This window comes from Nannobrachium achirus (assembly GCF_963921795.1).
Source record: "Nannobrachium achirus genome assembly, chromosome: 16".
Classification (NCBI taxonomy): domain Eukaryota; kingdom Metazoa; phylum Chordata; class Actinopteri; order Myctophiformes; family Myctophidae; genus Nannobrachium; species Nannobrachium achirus.
In genome coordinates this window covers 16,574,584-16,598,279 of record NC_137823.1, presented here as the reverse complement: position 1 = coordinate 16,598,279, position 23,696 = coordinate 16,574,584, and the positions used below count along the sequence as shown (strand labels likewise).

The following is a 23,696-nucleotide window of genomic DNA, read 5'->3' as shown; positions in this document are numbered from 1 at the left end:
CTGACTAATCTACATGGTATTTTTTGACATTTACTTTAGGAAGAAAGGCTTCACTCTTCAAGATATAAACCTGAGATATAACCTGTGACTCGACTTGAAAAGCTTGTGACTTGACTCGACTTGACAACTTGGTGACTCGACTCGACTCGAGGCGACTTGACTCGACGCGACTTGAAATGACAACCTTGTGACTCGACTCGACTTGACTTGACAACCTTGTGACTCGACTTGACTTGACTTGCCCACAACAGAACAACTTGAGACTTGCTTGAGACTTGGACCAAATGACTTGTGACTCGACTTTGACTCGGATCAGAGGGACTTGTACAATTGTCTGGTGCAGGGTTTCTCATAGTGGGTGCCATGGCACCCTAGGGTCCAGGGATACCTGAGAATACTTTGATAATATTTATACAGAATTTAAGAATGAATGAACGAATGTTCCCCCCAGAATAGGGATGCTGGGGTTTAAGTGGTTAAACACCAATTATAAAAGTTATTTTCGATCTGTCCTGATGGAAACCGATGATTTTCTTCGTGACATACTTTATCTTAGGAGGAAGGTTTTACATATTTGACATAAACTTTGGAAGTCCTCCTGCATTGTCCCGGTGCCTAAGAAGACCCGTCCCTCGGTCGTCAATGATTACACACCAGTTTCCCTGACATCACAAGTCATGAAGGCCTTTGAACGGCTGGTACTGAACCAATTGAGACCGGCGGTCAGTGAACACCTGGACCCCCTTCAGTTTGCCTACCAGGCTGACATTGGGGTTGACGACGCCATCACCTACATGCTCCACAAGGCATTCACCCACTTGGAAGATCTGGGCTGCACGGTCAGAATCATGTTTTTTGACTTCTCCAGTGCTTTCAACACTATCCAACCTCCTCTGCTGGCAGAGAAGCTTGCGCTGATGGGGGTGGACAAGGGCTTGGTGGCATGGATCACAGACTACCTTTCAGGCAGACCACAGTACGTGAGGCTGCAGAGTTGTCGGTCTGATGTGCTGGTGAGCAATACGGGTGCCCCCCAGGGCACTGTGCTCTCACCTTTCCTGTTCACTCTCTATACATCGGACTTCCGCTTCAACTCCAAGACCTGTCACCTGCAGAAGTTCTCAGACGACACTGTGGTGGTCAGCCAGATCTCGGGTGACAACACGGCTGAGCACGATGGTGTGGTCAAGGACTTTGTGCAGTGGAGTGAGGCCAACCACCTCAGGCTCAACGCGAGCAAGACCAAGGAGATGGTGGTGGACTTCCGCACTTCCAAGAGAGTCCCCCCGGTGCCAAGCACCATTAATGGAGAGGTGGTGGAGTTTGTGGACAACTACAAATTCCTAGGAGTGCACCTGAACAGTTCACTGGACTGGTCGAACAACGCGGAGGCGATTCACAGCAAGGGGAAAAGCAGGTTGTTCTTCCTGAGAAGACTGAGATTGTTTGGCGTGTGCAATAGGATGCTACAGATGTTCTACCAGTCTGTCATGGCAAGTGTCCTCTTTTTTGGAATAACCTGCTGGGGTGGCAACAACAGAGCGGGCGACACCTTTAACCTAAATAGACTGGTGAGGAAAGCGGGCTCTGTTGTTGGGTCCTCTCTGCAGGGGGTGGAGGAAGTTGCCAAAGTGCGAACGGCTAGGAAGTTGGACTCCATCTTGAACAACTCCTCCCACCCCCTCCATCTTGAGATCTTCAGTTACTGGAGTAAGAGAGGAAATTACCGTTTTGTCTACCCAGGGCGGAGATGCGAGAGACTAGGAAAGTCTTTTGTACCGGTTTCTCTCAAGCTGTACAACGAGACACACAACGGTCGATTGACAAGGACTACCTTCCTAACGTAGGACGACGGTAGCCTTTTTTTTCCTTACTGGAACTATATCTGCACTGACTTTGACCTCTAAGGACCTTCCAGGGAGGGTGTTTTTTGTGCGTCTTGCCGCATCACCCTTTCTTGTTTATTTTTATTTTTATTCTTTTTTGCTAGTTGTTTTTATCGCTCTGACCTTTGGACACTGCACTATTAGGTTGTGTTTGACATGATGTAGAGTTACTTGTTGCACTAACTAGCATTGACTGTATGGTCACTTTGATTTGGGCACTGTATTATTTTTTGATAGTTGTGCTTTAAGACACTTTATGTATATATATTATTCGTTCCCTTTCCTGTTGTACCTTGCTCTTACTGTACTTACTGTACTCTGTACTCTGTTCTTGTTTTTTCTTTTTATCTTTTTCATACTTCTCTGTAACTTTGTAAATAACCTTATACTGCTGTGCTGCCACTGGGCAACAACTTTTCCCCCTTGGGATAATAAAGGTATCTATCTATCTATCTATCTATCTATCTATCTATAAATGATAAGGTTACTGTAAAGTAACAATGTAATTCAGAGGTGTTGTGGATGAAAAGTTATTGACAATGGGTGGCCAGAGCCAAAGATGTTTGAGAACCACTGATTAGTGCACTGTAAAGAAAAATGTAAAGAAAGCATCCTGCTTTTCTCCCACTTGCACTTGTCCCATTAACTTGAGTTATTTTCAGTGAGTCATCTTCATCCTGTGATGAAACATTCCAGGAAGACAACACCCCCATCTGCTGGACACAGGGGGTCACTGAATCATTCGATGAGTATGAAAAGTATGTGAAACATTATGTCATGTGTTCACAGTCACATAACCCAGGTCATAGATTTCGGACAGACGTGTTAGACTGCATTCTCCACCACCGTCATCAAATCACCCAATGAGTTAGAATGGTGATCCATCCCTCCAGTAGATTTCCAGAGAATAATAGTACAAACTATTCTACACCAAGGTGAAGCTGTCGCAAAACGGCACAAATTCGGTCTATTCACTCTCCGTCTTCAAGTTTGTTATAGGGTCTTTTTACAGATCTAACAGAGCAACACAGGTGCACCAACCAAAAGATCGCATCGCGAGGCGTTGTGTGCTTGTAGATCGGCTATGTACATGAGTCAAGTGTTATACAGATCCACCTCAAAAGTCCATGTTTCAAAATATTACAATATTACACAAGACGACTCAAAACAAGGATTTATAACAGAGTCAACCTTCTGAAGTCAGAGTTGCTTGAATTCCAGTGGGAAGTTTCCGCAGTCAGTTATGATGCTATGGCATCTGCAATGCTTTTTTACACAAAATTCTAATTTTATGAGATGGATCTGTATAGTGCTGCTGAGGAACAATAAACAAGAGGACTGCAAGCAGCACACACACGCACGCACGCACGCACGCACGCACGCACACACACACACACACACACACACACCTCCCATAGTCCATAAAGCTCCTGCTTAAGTCCATCCTGCAGCAGACCTGTTAGATGTGTCATGGCTTCCTGAGGAGAGGGAGAAGAGAAGAGAAGAGAAGAGAAGAGAGGTTATTAGGACATTATTTTGTTGCTTTTGGGACAGAAAACTTGTAATTCAACTTTTAATCGTTTTTAAATGTTTTTCAGAAATGAATGCCCGGCCTAAAGGGGGTTACAGACGGAGCACGGTTGCCGCGGGGGCTCCCGCTAGGATCAAACAAACACACTCGCTCAGCGAGTAAACGATGCACGGTATTTCACAAAGATGAACACAATCCATCTCTCGCCGCCCGCATGCGCATGCACAAACGAGCACGCTCGCAGGTATTTCACGGGACCGTGCCCACTCACCACACCGCCCCTAAACTTCTCTGCGCGGCCAAAATAGCCGCCCGCCTCCCATTGACCGCGTACTGTCCGCGTACCTTAATTCATCATACAAGTGTGTCACATAAAAGCAGAACAAATAGCAGTCTACAAACTCATAACACTTTGCAGTGACAGGCTGTGATCTGTACATCTGCTATTTTTCACTACTTTGACCATTTTGAAAGTGAAACTGGTTAGCAGATCTCCATGGAAATCTGCTACTTTCACTACTTTTGAACAATCTGAGTCAAAGTGAAAGTGGTTACGTCTGTCCGCGGGTTTCAACTGAATGGACTTGTGACTAATAACAACTACACAGGAGGTTAGCGTACCTGCTCCCGCCTGTGTTTCTCTGCTTTGCTGACGTTGTCTGACGGAGCGATGTCTCCTACGATACACTCTGCCATGTCATGAACCAGAGCCATCTTTATGCACCTGGAGGAGAACACCAAGTTATTATTACTATCATTATTATTATTACTATTTTAACCATTTAGGCCTAGAATTATTGAATGCTTTAACTGTTGAAAAATAGCAGATCTACAAGCTCACAGCGAGTTTGTAGAAATGCTATTTTTGAAAAATCTTGGAAATGCGTGCACATTTTTCAATATATATTTTTCAAAGCAAACTTTTGCAACTCAAATCTCTGCTTCTGGGGGGTCCCTGGAACAACATATTTGAAATGGGCTGCCATTATCCCCTGGGTCACACAGATCCTCTGCTCCATCGTATTCTAACCCCTATTCACTTTTTCAACATCACATTATAAGAGCTGTGTTAATAATAATAATCTGGCCATGCTGTCAGGTATGTGTCAGTTATGATACACATTTTAAATTAGGCTTTTCTCTTACACTATTTAAATCGTGTTGAGAAAAAAAGAAATGCTGCTATTTGTTCCAAAGCGACTGCAAAAGATTGCTGCTATTAGTTAAAACAAGCTTTATACCCTGTATATATAACATAGCTCTGTTTACACAATGCCAGCTTAGCCTGTACCAACTGTATATACGTTCCCCATGTTCAACTGTTTTTACTTTATTTTTACACTTGCTTTGGCTATGTAAATGTATGTTTTTCTCTTGCTCCATTGAATTTAATTGATATTGAGTTATATTTGCTAATGTCTGCGTGTTTAGGGAGATTTTTTTATTAAAAGGTAGGGTAAGTGATTTCATTTAATTCAAATAATAACAAAATGGGTCTATGTTCTGATAGTACTAGTTACTATAGAGTATTTAGTCCATATTTGGACTTCAGCCTTATCTTCTCCTGTGAGGAGAATAAAGCAGTTTCAAAAACTGTTGGGTGACAAGTTTTAGATAGACTTCGATGATCTATTATTTATTTATTATTAAGTTGTATTATCATCAGACTTAAAAGATTTTTTTTACAACAAGGGTTCACATTTTATTGTGCTGTCAAACGATGAAACTATATGGAATCCATGAAAAGGTTGGGGGGGTCCCTGCTTCATCTCTCTCTCAACTAAGGGGTCCTTAGCCTGAAAACGTTGAAGACCCCTGATCTAAAATATGAACCCTTGTAAGAGTGAGCCAGCATCCTTGCCTGTCCTTGTCCACTGTGGGGTCAGTGATGGTCAGAGCCATCATGGCCATCCTGTACATGTGATCTGAGACACTCTCTGGTTCCTTCACCTTCCTGTACACCCAGCCTGTCCGCGGGACCCTCTGTGATGGAGAAAGAGACACACACACACACACACACACACACACACACACACACACACACACACACACACACACACACACACACACACACACACACACACACTTCAATTCAAAAGAGCGTTCTGTCTGTCATTCAATGAGTTATATGAGTTTAAAAAAAGGATCTCAATTAAAACACGCCTCTGCTTTCCTGAGCTTATCCTTTTAATTGACCTTGTACCATGAAACTGTACCTTTTCCTATGCAAACTTCTAATACATACTTCAATCAATCAATCAATCAAAATTGGCATGAGAAAACATACGTTTTCATTGCCAAAGCAAGTGTCAAAATATAATAAAAACTGTTGAAAAAGGGGAACATATATACAGTTGGAGTGGGTATAGCATTGTGTAAACAGAGCTATATGTCACATTTTGGCCTTATGTTAATGTTGTATATGGTGACTAAAGCTTTTTAGAACAAATAGCAGCAATCATTTGTAGTGGCTTTGGGACAGAAAAGCAGATTTTCTTTCTCAAAACAATTTGACACGCGCACACACACACACACACACACACACACACACACACACACACACACACACACACACACACACACACACACACACACACACACACACACACACACAGAGAAAAGGAAATATTTCGCCAGAAAATGTACCTACTCCACAGCACCCTCTACAGGTCTTGTTAATAGAAATGTCCATTGACCAGATTCACCCTCCGGTGAAATATTTTCTTTTCTGGCCAAAAAGTGTATTTTGGACGTGGGGTAGGGGGCTCAGAGTGTTGCCACTAAGGAAAGTAGTAGCCATAAATTATAACTACCAGGAGAGGGTGCTAATATGCGGAGGTTATGTCTCTCCTCCTGGAGTTATAACGCAGAGTAAAATAGCTCTCGCTGGTTGAGCCTCCATGTCCCTAATCGCCTCAAAACATGTTTAAATCATGAAGTTGCTCACCTCATCGTCGAAACAGCTTTATATCTACCGATGAGCCCACTCGTTGGCATGTGTTAGTCCATATGTTTCTAATACATTAATGTTTACTCAAACTTCTCTGAGACTCGCGTTTCCTCGTCGGAATGTTTCCGCATACAGAGCGCTTCAGAACTACAGAACGTTGGAATACTTCCGCATACAAAAACGTCATGTCCTAGTATGAGCAAATCGCAACGGCGATCAACGCCACGTGATATGTAGCCTCGCGTAGCCAGGCTTTACTCATCTCGCGTGATATGTTCGGCCATTTTTACCCAAGCAGTTCAAAAACAAGGAAAGCGATGAGACTCGGAGAAGTTTTAGTAAACATTAATGTATTAGAAACATATGGACTAACACATGCCAACGAGTGGGCTCATCGGTAGATATAAAGCTGTTTCGACGATGAGGTGAGCAACTTCATGATTTAAACATGTTTTGAGGCGATTAGGGACATGGAGGCTCAACCAGCGAGAGCTATTTTACTCTGCGTTATAACTCCAGGAGAGACATAACCTCCGCATATTAGCATCCTCTCCTGGTAGTTATAATTTATGGCTAGGAAAGTAGGCTTTCAACTCCCCAAATCCGTCTTTCTTTTGGTGAGAAGCGAAACTGTATTTGTTATTTTTTGGACCAGACGACCAGAGAACTCATTATCTAACGCCATGGACCAGAGATAGATCCATGTCCGTCATGTATTCAGGGCTAGATCCATTCCGAGCCACTCTCTATCTTCTATATATGAGTCCAATTGAGAGTTGAGTGTTATGCTGAAGAGTCTTACTTTGAGCTGTCCAATGAGTTTCATAAACTGCAGCATGTTGTTCATGCTGCTTGTGTTGTTGCTGCTGTCGCTGGGCACCGCCATTACTACTACGTCATGACGTCCATACGCAGCAGCAGACGCTGATTACGTCAATGCGGGGGCGGGGCCTCATAGTAAACAGAGGGAGGTTTGTTTCCCAGAAGTTCACCCTTCTTATTATAACTCTATGGGGCTTTTAAGCCGTGACATCATTTTGTAGGCAGAGGAGAACTCTGCCCCCAGAGCATTTTCTGTCCCTCGCTATTTCAACAGATCCGAGACAAAAATAACGACTAAAGTATAATTCTAACACTTTCCTTTCAACAACAAAGAGAAGAAAAATGTGTAAATAGTAAAAATAGTAAAAAGAATCACGGAAACTGGGGGCAGAAATTCTCCTCTGCCTACAAAATGATGTCATACTTAACAGCCCCATGAGTTCACCACAGTCCACAACTCTAGAGTTACACTGGAATTCCATTCGAATTCCATTCCATTCTAAACCAGTGGTTCTCAACCTGTGGGCCGGGACCCCCAGGGGGGTCCTCAAAACAAATTATGTTTTGGTGAGGTCCCCACATGATTACCTTATTAATGTGCAACAAACCAATAGGTTATAAAATGTAAGTGTATCTGAGGTATTTGCACATTTCTAAAGGGACAATTTAAGGGATTTTTTAATAGCTCTAAAATGGCAAATTAAACATTGGCCAAATTGTCAAATATTAGAGGCAGAAATTGTGAACAGCGTTGCGACTTGAGAGGCGTTGTGAGCTTTTGTAGATCGGCTATTTTCACAACAGAACCGTGTTTATACAAAATGTAATAGAGGCCTACCTGAGAACCACTCTAATTTTTCAACATCACTTGACGACGGTGATGTCATGGTAGAAAGAAAGAAAGAAATAGTCCGGCGAAGCTGTCACGTTTGCGGAAAAATAATCAATTCATGGAGGTTTTGCGGTGGTTTCACTATTTCCGGCTACCCTGGGTAGCCGGAAATAGTTTACCACAGTAGTAAATCACTCACTGTTCCAGTTGAAACACGTCATGCTCTGGTGAAACATTATTGAGATTCCTTAGATGTCACAACATTATCATGTCATCAGTGAGTTAATATTTAGTTTCAAAGTGTACTTTGCAAGCCAATTAACCCCACAACCAATCCTCCAGTTCTAGGCAACACAGCAGGGGGTGGGGACTTTTTTCTTATTTCCACATAACAACTCCAAGGTATATATGTTACAGGGTAAATGGGTAACTCAGGGAGACCTCGGTAAGAGCGCTCGTTTTGTAGTTCACCACACACTAATCACCACCAGATGGCGACGTCAGCCACTGGATAAGAGAGTTACGTCACGCTTTGAACTCGCCGCAGACCGGAAGTGTTTACTCTTTATTTACTAGCCTAGCCTAGCCTAGCCTAGCCTAGCCTAGCCTAGCCATTAGCTCCATTGTAGTCACTTGGACAGGGCGTTTAACGTGCGCTTGCCCAGGCCTTACGGCCTGGGCATAAATATAACGATTGCATTCACCACGGCTTCGTAACTCGCGCGGCGCTCCGCCGGCCGCGCGGCCCTGGCCCGCTCTTCGCGGCCACTCGCGCCTGCGGCGCTCGGGGGCGAAGAGCAGGACCAAGGTCCGCTGGCCTTCGCGCCGCTTGGGGCTTCGTGGACCCAGGGGGGCCTCGTAACTCGTTTGGGCTTCGTGGATACAGGGGGGCTTCGGTAGCCGCTCGCAGTGTCGTGGACAATAGAGCGGCGCACCGCCTGGAGTACGTTGTATTGGCGACCGCTTGCTCCGCCCCGTGCCGCACCACGAGTGCTCCGCGTCTCGAATGCCCTGGTTCTCTTTAAAACCGTGACATATATATGACATAGTTCAATGTTTAAGATGGGTGGTTCTCCCATTTAATTAAGGCTTGCGGGTGACAGGCCTCGCTGAATGGAGTTAACATTAATCAGATGAGTAAGGCTGGGAGTGGGAGGAACGAGGTTACATTAATCTGAGTTTACCGGATGTTCAGTGGCCTAGTGCTTAGATTGTCTGCCCTGAGACTGGGAGGTCGGAGTTCAAATCCCAGTCGGGTCAGTCATACCAAAGACTCTGAAAAAATCCTGCTTGGCACTCAGCAGCATCAAGGGTTGGTTTGGGGTTAAGTCCCTGCGACATAATAGCGTCAAGTCCTCCCACTGGATCAGTGTGTGTTCCTGAGAAGTGAAAGGGAACATTTCCCTGAAGTGTAAGCCCTTGATTTGGAAATACTCTATTAAAGTATATGAATTTGTACTTATATACTAGCATGTTTTGCTACTTTTGTTGGCAGCGTACATGTAAGTACACGTAAGGCTGTGTCATGACAAATTATGTAATAATTTTAGCTTTTTTCCATTTAGCAAATTTGCCAAATGCTTTGGTGCGTATGTTACTCATCCCTATCACTTTTATCAGTCATCATCCCATAGAGCATACATGGGCAACTGGCGGAGTACCTTTTAAAATTCATTAAATTCATCCCATATTCCCATTTAAACACATGATTGTTTTGTTACACCTAGATGTGTCATGCGTACAATAGGCTACCGCCTATAATCCTCTATAAGTAAGCCTCCTATAATATGTGGTTAACTTGCTTATTGTAAATCGCTCTGGATTAAGAGCGTCTGCTAAATGCCTAACTTGTAATTGTTCACTCATTCAAGCCCTGTTTTTTTAATGACTTTGCAGGGAACTTCAGTTTCAGTTTGAGCCAGTGCAGCCCACTGCTGAAATATATCTCCCGATACTAGCCTGGTAAGCCACTGATACGTGCTCAGTCACTCATTCCTAGTGGGATTCTGGGAAGGAAGGAGTAGGAGTGAGTGAATGCACAGTATGAGGCTGGTTTGCAAGGCTAACCCGATACTGCCTTGGCCACTCCCATAAGGAAACAGTATTTATACCTAGTAGTACACAAACACAACCCCAAAGCCTTCGTGACTCAGGCACAATGTGGAGGACAACTGTGCTGTTTGGGTGTCTGCTTGGGGCAGGTAACGTAAATCAAATCATACTTTTTTACAAGTTTCACCTGGTGGGTGGGGGTAACTGCAGGGCTCTGGAGAGAACTGGGAACTGAAATGAAGAGGGCACAGGGGAACAGGGCACTTAAAACTAACGACTAGAGACAACTCCTGAAGTCTTAAGAATTAATCTATAAGTTATTTTATTAAGCATCTTTAGGCCTATGAATGGAGGTAGCTATATTTTGTTCTGTGTCATAGGCATACTCTTGGATTTGTATTCAAATTATAGAGAATTTTAAAGGACCATTTCAGGTAAGCGTTCCGCACCAAATGGGCTGAGAGGTCCCCCGCTGGGGGCAGTTCTCCAGTCCAGTAACAGGTGTCACCATCAGAATTCCACTCACTTTCACAGTTTCGCCAGAGGATGGCATCAGATCATCTGTTTTCAAGGGCTTGCCAATGAAAACTCAGTTGAATGCTACTGTAGGCTTGCCTATACAGCAGTTCTCAACACAGGGTCTGGGGACCCCCCCAAGAAGGGGTCCACCACTAAATGATCGATAGTTAATCTTCACCATTATTACATGTGCAAGTAAATACAACTAGAGAAAGTACAAGAATGTTTATTCGTTCACTGTTATCTACCTGCAGTACACCAAAACAGACCATATCAGACCAAAATTTGGCCTGAAATGGTCATGTCTAACCATAAATGTTCATAGATTGGTAGATAATAATAATATATTTATTATTATGATTATTTATAATTGTTATGGTATAGAATTTGCCTCTTCTATTGGGAAATGAGAGTGCACAAAGTACTGATATAGTAAATAAAAGATCATTCATGATTTCTCTAGTGCAGTGTTTATCAACCAGTAAGGCTCCCTAATCGGGAGATAAGCGACCGTAGGTCACTTATCTCCACAAATAGGGCAAAAATGTGTTTTGCCAAAATCTTCCTGATCCATGTTGATGACATGAGTGTAGACATACTGTGTAGTGATTTTCGTGATTTTAGGGCAAAATCTGTAGGAGCAGTGTCCAAAAATGTGTTTTTAAAAATCGGCCTGGAGGTGGCGCTATATGGGACAGATTCATGTTGATGAGATGAGTGTAGACATACTGTGTACCGATTTGCGTGATTTTAGGGCGAAAATTGTAGGAGCAGTGTCCAAAAATGTGTTTTGCAAGAATCGGCCTCATGGTGGCGCTAGAAGAGGGCCATGTGAGAAATGAGGGGTGGGGTCTCCGCGCCGGCAAGGCGGACGAATAGGTACCGGCCCCGGCTGTCCCGGTCGCTCCTAGCCGGAGTTACGGCATTTTATGTGAGCTGCAGTGTAGGGGGTCCTCCACTGGGGGCGCCACCACTTTTGCATCCGTTCTGGAGCACCAGGAGTCGGTGGTCCCCGGGAATTCCCCGTGAGCATTTGGTCATGTTTGCGCATTTGGTCATTTTTTACATCTGGGGGTCCCCCAGGGACCTGGGGGTCCCTGGAGCTCTGGGGGTCCTTGGAGGTTGTAGTTTGGCAGCCAAGGAACGTGTGTGCAAAATTTGGCATGGATCGGGGCAACGGTTGCGGAGATATAAGCAGGGAAAAAGTGTGACGTGTGAGGTGTGACAGACAGACTGACAGACAGACGGAGGGACGGAGTTACTTACACTTTGTGGTGGTTTTGATAGTAAAGTGCGACCTACGGTCGCAACCACTGTGCCGTGGACCTTTGGTGTGCCCCTTGAGATGCTTTGGTGTGCCCTTTGATATTTTACAGTGAAGTCACAATTTATAAGGACTTTTAAAACATTTTTAATACCTCAAGAAAGAAATGAAAAAAGGCCATTACTGCATCAAAAGTAATCAACAAACTATATAAAAACAGGTAAAACACTGTCCAAATTGTTGCGACCGTAGGTCGCATTTACTATCAAACCCTGCACAAAGTGTCAGTCTGTCTGTCTGTCAGTCTGTCTGTCTGTCACACCTCACACTCTTGCCCTGCTCATATCTCCGCAACCGTTGCCCCGATCCATGCCACATTTTGCACACACACTCCTTACCTGCCTAACTACAACCTCAAAGGACCCCCGGAGCTCCAGGGACCCCCAGGTCCCTGGGGGACCCCCAGATGTAAAAAATGACCAAATGTGCTAAACTGACCAAATGACCACCCCAACGGGGCTGCTCACGGGGTATTCCCGGGGACCACCGACTCCTGGTGCTCCAGAACGGATGCAAAAGTGGTGGCGCCCCCAGTGGAGGACCCCCTACACTGCAGCTCACATAAAATGCCGTAACTCCGGCTAGGAGCGACCGGGACAGCCGGGGCCGGTACCTATTCGTCCGCCTTGCCGGCGCGGAGACCCCACCCCTCATTTCTCACATGGCCCTCTTCTAGCGCCACCATGAGGCCGATTCTTGCAAAACACATTTTAGGACACTGCTCCTACAATTTTTGCCCTAAAATCACGCAAATCGGTACACAGTATGTCTACACTCATCCCATCAACATGAATCTCTCCCATATAGCGCCACCTCCAGGCCGATTTTTAAAAACACATTTTTGGACACTGCTCCTACAGATTTTGCCCTAAAATCACGAAAATCACTACACAGTATGTCTACACTCATGTCATCAACATGGATCACGAAGATTTTGGCAAAACACATTTTTGCCCTATTTGTGGAGATAAGTGACCTACGGTCGCTTATCTCCCGATTAGGGAGCCTTACTGGTAAAATAATATAAGAAAGGCAAACATTTTGAAAATAGACACACACACCATACAGTATATCTAGGTGTGCCTTGGGATCCTTTGGATATGAAAAGTGTGCCCTGGCAGATAAAAAGGTTGGGAAACACTGCTCTAGTGCCATGCAAGGATTATAAAGTCAATGCTATACAGATACACATACCAGTAAGACTCCCTAATCGGGAGATAAGCGACCGTCAGGTCGCAGCGTGATTTTAGGGAAAATGTGTAGGGAGCAGTGACCAAAAGATCGGCCTGATGGTGGCGCTATATGGGACAGATCCATGTTGATGAGATGAGTGTAGACATACTGTGTAGCGATTTGCGTGATTTTAGGGCAAACTCTGTAGGAGCAGTGTCCAAAAATGTGTTTTAACCGTCACCTCCTCCACCTATAGGTCTATCAGGGATGATCCAAACACAAACACCTCCTCCAACTACAGGTCTATTAGAGATTATCCACACACAGGCACCTCCTACGCGTCCACCTACTTTAGATCTATCAGCGATCCAAACACAGGACCAGGTAAGGGCCGCGGTGGGAGAGGAGGCCCGTCTCAACTGCCAACTCACACAACCCAAGAACGTCCTTCAGGTCACATGGCAGAAGATCATCCCTGGGGGGACCCAGGACGTCGGCAGCTGTAACAAACGCTTTGGCAAAAAGATCAACCCCGCCTTCCTGGGCTTAGTGAAGTTTGAAAACACTAGTGGACTACGGGACACTACCATAGTGGTCAGTAATTTCACCAAAGCGGACAAATGCTGTTACAGATGTTTGTTTAATGCCTACCCCGAAGGAGCCATCTATAGGGATACCTGCCTCACCGTTTATGGTAAGAAATGGTCCTGTGTGTCGTGTGTATGTGTATGTGTGTGTGCACGTGCGTTCTACTTTTATGATGTCCTGAACACAAAGGGGTTAGGGATCGGTGATTGAATATCTCTGAAACCAACTATGTCCAAGATATTAACTTTATTAATACTTAATACTTTATATTAATATTGCCTCATCGCAGTTGGTAAACAGATATACGATACTTGTGTATCTTAATACTTAATACTTTATATTAATATTGCCTCATCGCAGTTGGTAAACAGATATAAGATACTTGTGTATCTTATCATTATATTATCCTCACCTTACCCAAATCCAGCTCAGTTGCAGTTAGGTTTTTGACCAGTGATCTACAGTTTGAGCATCCAATGAAGCTGGGTTTTAGTCAGAAGCATAAGTAGGGGTGGCATAGCTCAGGGGTAGAGAAACCATCATTAGAGCACGAAGGGTTCCCAGCTCGAATCAGGGTTACCCCTGAGTTAATGTCAAAGAGTCCTTGAGCAAGACTCTGTCTGAACCCCTAGTTGCTCCTGGTGAGCAGGCTGGTGCCTTGCATTGTTTCCTCCGCCATCTGTGTGTGCGTGTGTGTGTGTGTGTGTGTGTGTGTGTGTGTGTGTGTGTGTGTGTGTGTGTGTGTGCGTGTGTGTGTAATGCACAATCTATGTAAAGCGCCTTGGATAAAAGCTCTATATAAATGCACCATTTACCATTTTTAAGTATACAAGACAATTTGTCAAAATGATTGAGCCCATATTATGTCACAAAACCCAGAATGACTGTTTGTTTTGCAGAGCAACCCGAGCCCATATTACACGTCACGAAACCCAACGGCACAGCTCTGACGGTTGTGTCCTGCGAGGCACAGGTCGTGACCCATCCCGCGGTGTCGCATCCCGCTTTCACGGTGACCCTGGAGGTCCCCGGACACGTGGGGCCTTCAAACTACAGCACCGTCCACATGGCCAACGCTACCATGATCACAGTGACCAGCGCCGTCACACTGGAGAGGCTCTGCAACGCCACGCAGGTCCACTGCGTGCTGCGTCTCTCCTCAGGCGCTGTGAAGGAGGCGTCCACGGTCATTTATTGTGATAAGCAAGGTGAGAGATGTGTTCATTTACGTTATTCTTCATAGCATTTTCCAATATTCTGATTATGGTTAGGGTCAAAAGTGGGGAAAACAAGAATCTTCCATAACCCGAAACTGTCTAGGCCTATGGCTTGTGGAATACGTTACACGGAACTATGTGTTGCTTAGTACTTGAAGTCGAAAAGGGCTATTAGGCCACCACCAGACTGAAGATTTTGTATTAGAATGACCACCAGTTGTATTGTCACATCACAGTTCCACAGTTGTAAAAAGGCTTTGTCCATGATGCTCCAAAAAGGGGCAGAGAGAGGGAGATTAAAACAAAAGTAGGCTATAGGACCTACTGTATGTGATGGATATATGATCATTGTTACTCATTTCTCAACGTTGCTTTCTTTTCCCAGATGTGTGTGACAGATGTGAAGCATGTCCGCGTGACCACAGTAAGTCCTTGTTCATCAGTGTGCCTGTTATAACCCATTCAGAACGGGTACACATTATTGTGTATCATTATTTTATGCTTTAACTATTGAAAAATAGCAGATATACAAGCTCACAGCGTGGCACCGAGTGCCGCGCTGCGAGCTTGTAGATCTGCTATTTGTGAAAAATCGTGAAAATTAGACCCGATTCGAAGTGCCTTTTGAATCCTTCTATGTCAGCAATCTGGCCAGCCATCATCAAAGAAAAGATCCTTTTCACTTAACTGGAGCTCAGTTATAGTCTGTTCTTGAGAGACTACTATGTCAGTGGTTCTCAAACCTTTTCATGTGAAGGACCCCCAAAATTATATTTATTTGGCCACGGACCCGCATCTCAAAATATCTAGTTCCAGGGACAACCCAGAAGCAAAATTTGAGTTACAAACGTTCGCTTTGAAAATACATATATTCAAAGATTTGCACAAATTTTCACGACTTTTTCAAAAATAGCAGATCTACAAGCTCGCAGCGCGGCATCTGCTATTTTTCACTGGTTAAAGCATTCAATAATTCTAATCCTGAACGTCTCAAGATGCACGTGTCACATTTGACGTCTTTCTCCTCACAGTTCTAGTGGTTAGTTGTGTTGCTGCCGTCATTGTTGTGACTGTGATCGTCCTCGCATGTGGACTAGTCTTCAGACGACAAGGAAAGAAGAGGTAACAATGCATTCTAAACGTCTGAGTTTGCAGGCAACTCAGCTGAACCTGAGATGATCTCTGAACAAAGATGGATGGACTTTCTGAATAGTTTTTTGTCTTGTTTTACTTCTTCTTTAGGTCGTACAATGACCCTGAAACCCAAACAACAATCAACAAGTAAGACACATTTGAACACCAGCTACCGCTTTGTTTGTCTGTCTGTCCATTATCCATTATCGTTAAATTAGACTCCTAGTTGGTGAAATGGGCAGCAAGGACCTGTGTGCTTTGTAAATGATTATCTATTTCTCCAAACAACCCCCCCCCCCCCCCCCCACACATACACACACTAAATTAATACTTTTCTCTTATACTAAATAGTTATGTGAGTTTTTTTTAACCCCTTTCTAGGACAACGGAGCCATTAGTCCCACAAGATGCGATTAAACAGTGTCCACAGAAGAACAAGCCTATTGAATACCCAAACACCTGATATGTGACAGGTAGGCGAATAAGGATATACTCTGTGAATTATAATTGAAAGTAGCCCATATACTGTTGGTTACTGAATATTCATGGACATTGACTCGTGTTCTCTCTTTCTTTATGTCTATGTTTGACTTTAAATTACCTTTTTATTCATTGTGCTCTTTCTTCCAAAGGGCTTTAGTGAGATGTTATTTTGAGCCTGGGAGACAAGTCGATGGGAAGAAACTGCTGCTCATCTCATCAAGATTAATGGTGGAAACCTTCACCCAAACTGCTTCCATTTAGAGAACTCATGTTGTTGTTTTTGAGCGGTGGTCACAACGCTCCTATACGTGGCCGTGTGTGTGGGTCTCCGTCCGTCCGTCCGTCCGTGTCTGTATGTAGCCTAAACTTCGGCGCGTAACTAGTGCCGCACCATTTACGCCACTCGCGCAATATATACATCAAAAAGTGCGGCTCGGCTGGGAATGGTGTGCTATTACCTTTCGTTCCGATCCGCCTTACCATGCCGACGTAATCGGCAAAAAACGACGCTTAATTGTCCCCATTGACTTATAATGGGACAATGCAAGAAATCACTTTCAAGTATTTTTCTCTCGTAAACCATAGGAGCTACAGTTTCAAACCTCGGAGAGGAGATTCATAATGATTTTAAGAATGAATCCAAAAATAATTACATCGCTCGGCCTCATGGTGGCGCTATAACGGCCCACTTTGCGTTTTGCCCCGTAACTCTTGAACCGCAGATCGGAAAATTAAAATTCTTTTTTCCCTGGATTCCTTGGGTCAAGACGCATCTCCCCATATAGGCCACGCCCATTTGTGCCAGGATAGATTTTCCGCCATCTTGAATTTTCTCCAAAACACACTTTTTGCTCCTTTTCCAACATATTTTCTTCAAATGTCACAAAAATCGGTACACATGATCTATGAGGTGGGTAAACCACCGCTCAGTTCACACGGGTGTGATTTTTTTTGGCTATTTGAACTGTACTGCTATTTGAACTGTACTAGATTCTAGTTCATTGGAATAATGTATGTATTATTTATTTTACTGTAATTATCACTGGATAACGGCTGCTAAAATAAGCTACATTCCACGGTTCCTCCATTACACTGCATCATGTCACATGTGCACTATTCATTATATTTGATTAAATGTATGACATGTTTTAATTTTGTTCAGAAACCACACCTAATATCTATATTTGATGTGTACTTTTCACAGAATCACAGATGTTTATAAGCTAGAAGTAATAATCTTGCACACACACTGCACCTCAAGCACTGTAGCAGTGGTTCCCATTCCCAAACCTTTTAGCTTGTGACACAAAAGAGAAATTAGCCCAAAACTAGCAGATCTACAAGCTCACAACGTGCCACTTCGTGCCGCATTATGAGCTTGTAGATCGGCTATTTTAACTACTTCTTAAACATTTGTTTTCTAATTCATGGAATCTCTTAGGTTTTTCTTATTGGTTTATTTATGAAATTAAAAAACAAAGAAAATAAGATTTTGTGAATGTTTTTTTTTAATAAGTGACCCATAAAAATGTGTCCGCAACAACACACAAGACTCCTCTTCAGACTCCACCTAAACCCATAGCACTACTGCAACACTCAATGACCATACATGAAGCTAGTTAGCATTTTTTTTAGGTTTTTAGAAACGTGTTTTACATATGGTGCATGGTCTACCTATGTTATCGTTTTTCTAGATTGATATTCCTATGCATTTGTTATATTGATTTACTGACACATTATCTTGCTTGTGATGTATTACCTGCTTATTTTAAGTTGCTTTGGATTAAAAGAGTCTGCTAAATGCCTGAACTGGAAACTGGAAAAAAAGATTTATTTTTATTTTCATGTCTTTTTATTATATTTATTATTATTAATGCTGCTACAATGTCTGAGCCAGAACAAAATAAATGTACTTTTAATGTATCTGAACACTAGATGTAACAATAAACAATACCCTGAACCTTCATTGGAGGTCATTGTTCTTGACTTATTTTAACAACGTGTTCCTTAGTCAAACAGGCACGAGTTACATATTGTATTTGGGTTGCTTTTCCCTTTTGTTTACACCCAATTTCCTTGTGAAAAACAAACTGATATCTGCATCCAAGTTGCAACAAGCTCCACTGACAGTCCTTTCTTGAAACAGTCTGATCATCTGATTGTATTTAACAACTATAAACACAGCAATATTACAGATTTACACACAGCTTAGCTTCCCCTCCTCGCCTCTGTCAAAACTTTATCAAACTCGGAATTTCACATAAGCAGGACATTGAGTGATTTAAAACAAGTGCTAAAGTCTTGGTTTTAAATGTTGTTTTAGTTTTTATTTGAGCAAATAACGCATAGATCATGGCTGCAGTTTGACAGAAGACGTCAACGGTGGACTTTTTTTTTAAAACAAAGCCAAATATTGTTTACAGCAGGCCAACAGAGACATTTGATAGAGTGAAAAAAAAAGACTGTATCAAGTACGTATATTATAAGTACCCTTTACCAATTAAAGATTTTAAGTGGTACCAGATATGCAGCTCGGCAAAGTGAATAACATTGATATGCAGACATTGACAAGGGAAACATTCATTTATACTTTTTCTTACATCAGTTTATTGGAATTACTTGAATTCATTGTAACATTGGCTTTATTCACCGCACAGAGCTTGATTGTTTAAGTGTCAAAGGAACTCTAACCAAAAAGTAAAGAAAAAGATTCACTTAAAGCAGTGGTTCTCAACCTTTTCAGGCAGCGACCCCCAAAATAAATCATATTTGAACTTGGGAACCCCCCACCCTGACGAGCACTAAGAGTTGAGGCATTACATTTTGTATATCACGGTTCTATTGTGAAAATAGCAGATCTACATGGCGTTGTTTTAGAGGCATTAAAAGGTCCTTAAACTGTCACTTTAGAAATGTGCAGATACCCTCTATAAAATTAAACTTTATATTGGTTTGTTTACAGTTGAGTGAGAAAACAATGTTGCACATTACGTTGATCATCTGGGGACCCCTGAAAATAATTTGGGGGACCCCCCTGGGGGTCCCAATCCACAGGTTGAGAACCACTGACTTAAAGAACCATAAGTGACCAACATCAGTAAGAGAAAGACCACCTGTTTGAGTGCCGTGGCACCATTTCATGTCACGATTATTGTGACCAAGATAACTGCAATTTACAATATTATTGTAATAGAAATAGCCCCAACATTATTATTCTGGGGTGGAACGTTGTCAAAAATAGCAGATCTGCTAAAAAGATGTAAATAAGACTAGTCTGTTTTACCAATTATAGAGGGTTTATAATTGGTAAGGGGGAAAAGAAAAGAAAGAAAAAAGAAATCACAGATGAATCCCATTTTGCTGCCAAGGATTTAGGATAAACAATACCAACTGGCCTTCCCAAGAGTACCACCAGGAGCAGATAATTATATCTTAACAATTACTTTTTTTTTGGCAAATAAAAAGAAAGAGAACTTGTAAATAAAATAAAAAAGATTAAGTACAAAACAGACCCCCGTTTATCAAAGAAGGGAAAAATAAATAAAACGGAAATACAGTAAAATACAACAAAACAAAACCTAAAAAACAAACAAATGTCCCCTCTGTCATTTAGTAAATCCCAAGACTGCAGCTGTAAGATCAGTGATACCATATATGCAGCTAGGCTGCATATCTGGTGAATTGAAGGTGAATTCATCCCAATGCATGACGGAGAACATTTAACTATTATTGTGCATTTCATTATGATAAACGATAATAATGATTATCCTAGCTGTAAGACAAGTCCAGGGGTGCCGCAGAATACTTAAGACAGATTTTCGGTCAAGTTTTCCTTGTGGGTTAGAAAAAGGGGGCCTTTCTGTGTGGAGTTTGCATGTTCTCCCTGTGTTCCCCAGGCCTAGGGTAGGTACCCTCACAAAAGAATGCATGCTGTAATCGTGGTCTCTACTGCCTCCCCGTCAGGTGAAAAAAGAAAAAGAAAAAAAATATCCTCATGCATAGAAGTAAGCATGAGGGGATCTCCCAAGGAACCCAAGAAAGCACCCGAAGAGAGGGCAGGTGGGACAAGGAATATCCATAGAATTAAAGGGAATATCTGACAACGAGTCAGAATCAAACAGCGATTATAGTAGTTTTGTACCTAGTGAAACTTATAGTGTAGACAAAAAGCAAATCAGAGTGCTCATATTATTGTTATTATTAATACTATTTATATAAAACCCCAGTTTTGCTTGTGTCCGTTGATTTACTTTTCCATTTTCAATTTTTCTATCTAGTTAAATCAATGTTAAAAGCTGTGATACTATACACACACACACACACACACACACACATATAGAGCCACGCACTTTCACCTATGATCATGTTGCCGACACGGACACATCCCAGGACTCTGTGTTTTCCTGTGTAGCAAAAAAAAAACATTGTGGAGTCTTGCATGAACGGATACGGCACTAACACACACACATATATAGGAAAACGTAGGTGTGTGCGCCAGCAGCGCCACATTTGTTTGTTTTTTTTAGTTAGACTCGCTGTTGGAAACCGAGCTGCTGCTGCTGTTGCTGCGAAGAAGATAAGTTTGGCGTTTGTTTCGCTGCTCCCTCTCTCTCTCCAGTCAGTACTGCAAACAAATAAACAAACAAACACGTCTACTACTGCAGCAACATGGCTGAGAAGGTGTGGCACAGCGCCACACCTACACAACCGCTGGTACTGCAATGTTTGCAGTTGCTGCAGAAACGGACCTACAACACACGGATATTCCACTCTACAAACTACATCCATGAGCTCATAGCCTTTCTGATGACAAACATTCAGTCCAGTAATAATGATGATGACATCATATCGCCGTGCCTTGGACTCATGGCCAACCTGTGTCGCTACAACACCTTCATACAGAACCAGATTAAAGTCGCTACAACACCTCCATACAGAACCAGATTAACACCTTCATACAGAACCAGATTAAGTCCCTGGACAATGAGAAGCAGTTCTACCGTACCTTGATCAACTTCCTGAGATTATATATATATATACTAGTAAGACACCTCAGGGTGACATGCGACCTAAAGGGCGAGGTCGCGCCAATTCTTGACTATCTGGCCAACCACAGTGTTTCTCTGACAATTCTAGTTGTTATCATTCTGGGGGGAGTTTGTTCATGTTTTTGTGAGGGTATCAACCCTAGGAGACACGGGGAAACATGCAAACTCCACACAGAAAGGCCCTATCGCCAACCCCATCGAGGGTGTGAGCGATGGGGCCTAAACATGGAGATGTGGAGAACACTATATATGGAGATAGTCCAGTCCATCATGTCATATGTGACTACCGTCATAGACAGTAGCCATTGTTAGGCCGGAGTCAATGGCTGTGTCTATGACGGTAGTTCCATATGACATATTGGACTAGACTATCTCCATATATAGTGTTATCCACATCTCCATGTTAGGACTCATATATGGGCATAAAAAGTATGTCATGTGACATCACTTCCTGTACAGACAGTCAGCCATTGACTCCGGATTAACAATGGCTACTGTCTATGACGGTAGTCCCATATGACATATTGGACTAGACTATCTATCTCCATATATATAGTGTTATCCACATCTCCATGTTTAGACAGCCAATGACTCTGGCCTAACAATGGCTACTTTCTATGACGGTAGTCCCATAAGACATGATGGACTGGACTATCTCCATATATAGTGTTATCCACATTTCGTGTAGCCGCCCTGTACAGGAAGTGATATTAAGGCTGGGACTTTAACTGATTAATTGCGATTAATTTATTACAGAAAATTAACGCGATTAAAAAAAATTAACGCATTTTAATCGCACTTAGTTTTTGCACCACAGAACCTTCAGTTCCGGGCATACCGATCATAGCGATGCACGAATCAAGAAGAGACAACAAACACAAAGGGAGAAGTAGCCGATCAGAGCGCTTTGCTTGGCCCAGTGGATGCCAAATTTAGATTTAAAAAACTCACTCGTTGATTCACTCGTACAACAAAATGTGTTATACTTGAAAAAAAAAAAAAAAAGCTTCTCAGGTTAAATATCGATGTGCGACTAATACAATGCTTTGCTGGCCATACAGGAGGCAAATGAGGCCTTCTTGGTCAGGTTGTTTGCTGATGCCACCCTGTGTGCCATGCCATCCATGCGTAACGAGTCACGTTAACGACCAGAGATATTCATCCGTCTCGAAGAATCCGTGGCGTGGAGATGTGACTATATTTTCATGATTGATCACAGAAAGTAAGTTGTTGAGAGGGGAGTTGTCAATTTGTAAAATATTCATTTTCTTACCAGTTTTTATCTATTTTTATATATATATATATATATATTCTCATGTTTGAGGTTTTAAATGGACCGAAATAAAGATTTACTAATACTACATTGCAAGATGCAATGGAGATTCTGCTGGAGACAAAAAAGAAGGCTTAATTCAGGAAGAAGCAGCATCCAAAATTGCGCTCCCCAAGTTGATAGAGTGAGTGTAAAGCCCAGGATTACATTAGATAACCCTGGCCGGGTGAAAAAATAATAATAGTGAAGATAAAAAGGAGCAGTCTGTCCCCTTCACCGTCTATGAAAACTGAGCCTACACACAAGCTGCTGGATAATACATGCACTAGGGCATTCACCAAATATTCGAATATCAAAGTCACTATTCGACATTGTTCACCAAAGTCGAATATTCCCTTATTTTTTTATTTATTAATTTTTTTTCTCTTTAAAAATATATATATATTTCTTCTTGGTTTATAAAGCTTGGCTAGATAGGAAGTCATAAGAATGAGTTGTCAATGTCCCTGGTGGATGAATTTGTTAATGCTCTATACCAGGAGTTCTCAATAGACGGGTTTCTGGTCCACTTCACACTGATGGGTCGGTACCAAACTTAGCCAATAAATAGAAACCATGCAGCGCTCCCCAAAACAACAGGTTTGGGGATTGGACGGAATTGATTACATGATACAGTCAGCTGTGCATTTAGTCTCAATGTTTGTAAACAAGAAACCCGTCTGTATGTTTTAGGCCGTGACCCCCAAAATAAACACATTTGAACTGGGGACCCCCACCCTGACAAGCACTTGGAATTGTAGGCATTACATTTAATGTGACTCGGTTCCGCAGATAAATATTGTGAAAATAGCAGATCTACATGCT

General features: G+C 42.6%; 1 protein-coding gene across 2 annotated transcripts in view; it reads right to left on the bottom strand.

Annotated features, from left to right (window-relative positions):
- LOC308300401 (5'-deoxynucleotidase HDDC2-like) overlaps window positions 1-23,696 on the bottom strand; it is a 51,655-nt gene that overhangs the window by 4,617 nt on the left and 23,342 nt on the right. Inside the window, exons 1-4 of one of the 2 annotated variants that reach the window (XM_080744223.1) lie at window positions 7,170-7,248; window positions 5,279-5,400; window positions 4,039-4,141; window positions 3,296-3,364 (exon numbers count right to left, since the gene is read on the bottom strand). In XM_080744223.1, coding sequence (XP_080600349.1) covers window positions 3,296-3,364; window positions 4,039-4,141; window positions 5,279-5,400; window positions 7,170-7,214 — 339 coding nt within the window. In that variant the 5' untranslated portion in view covers window positions 7,215-7,248. Of the gene's footprint in view, window positions 1-3,295; window positions 3,365-4,038; window positions 4,142-5,278; window positions 5,401-7,169; window positions 7,249-23,696 lie in introns of those variants that run through there. The other variant, XM_080744224.1, reaches the window with a different exon arrangement.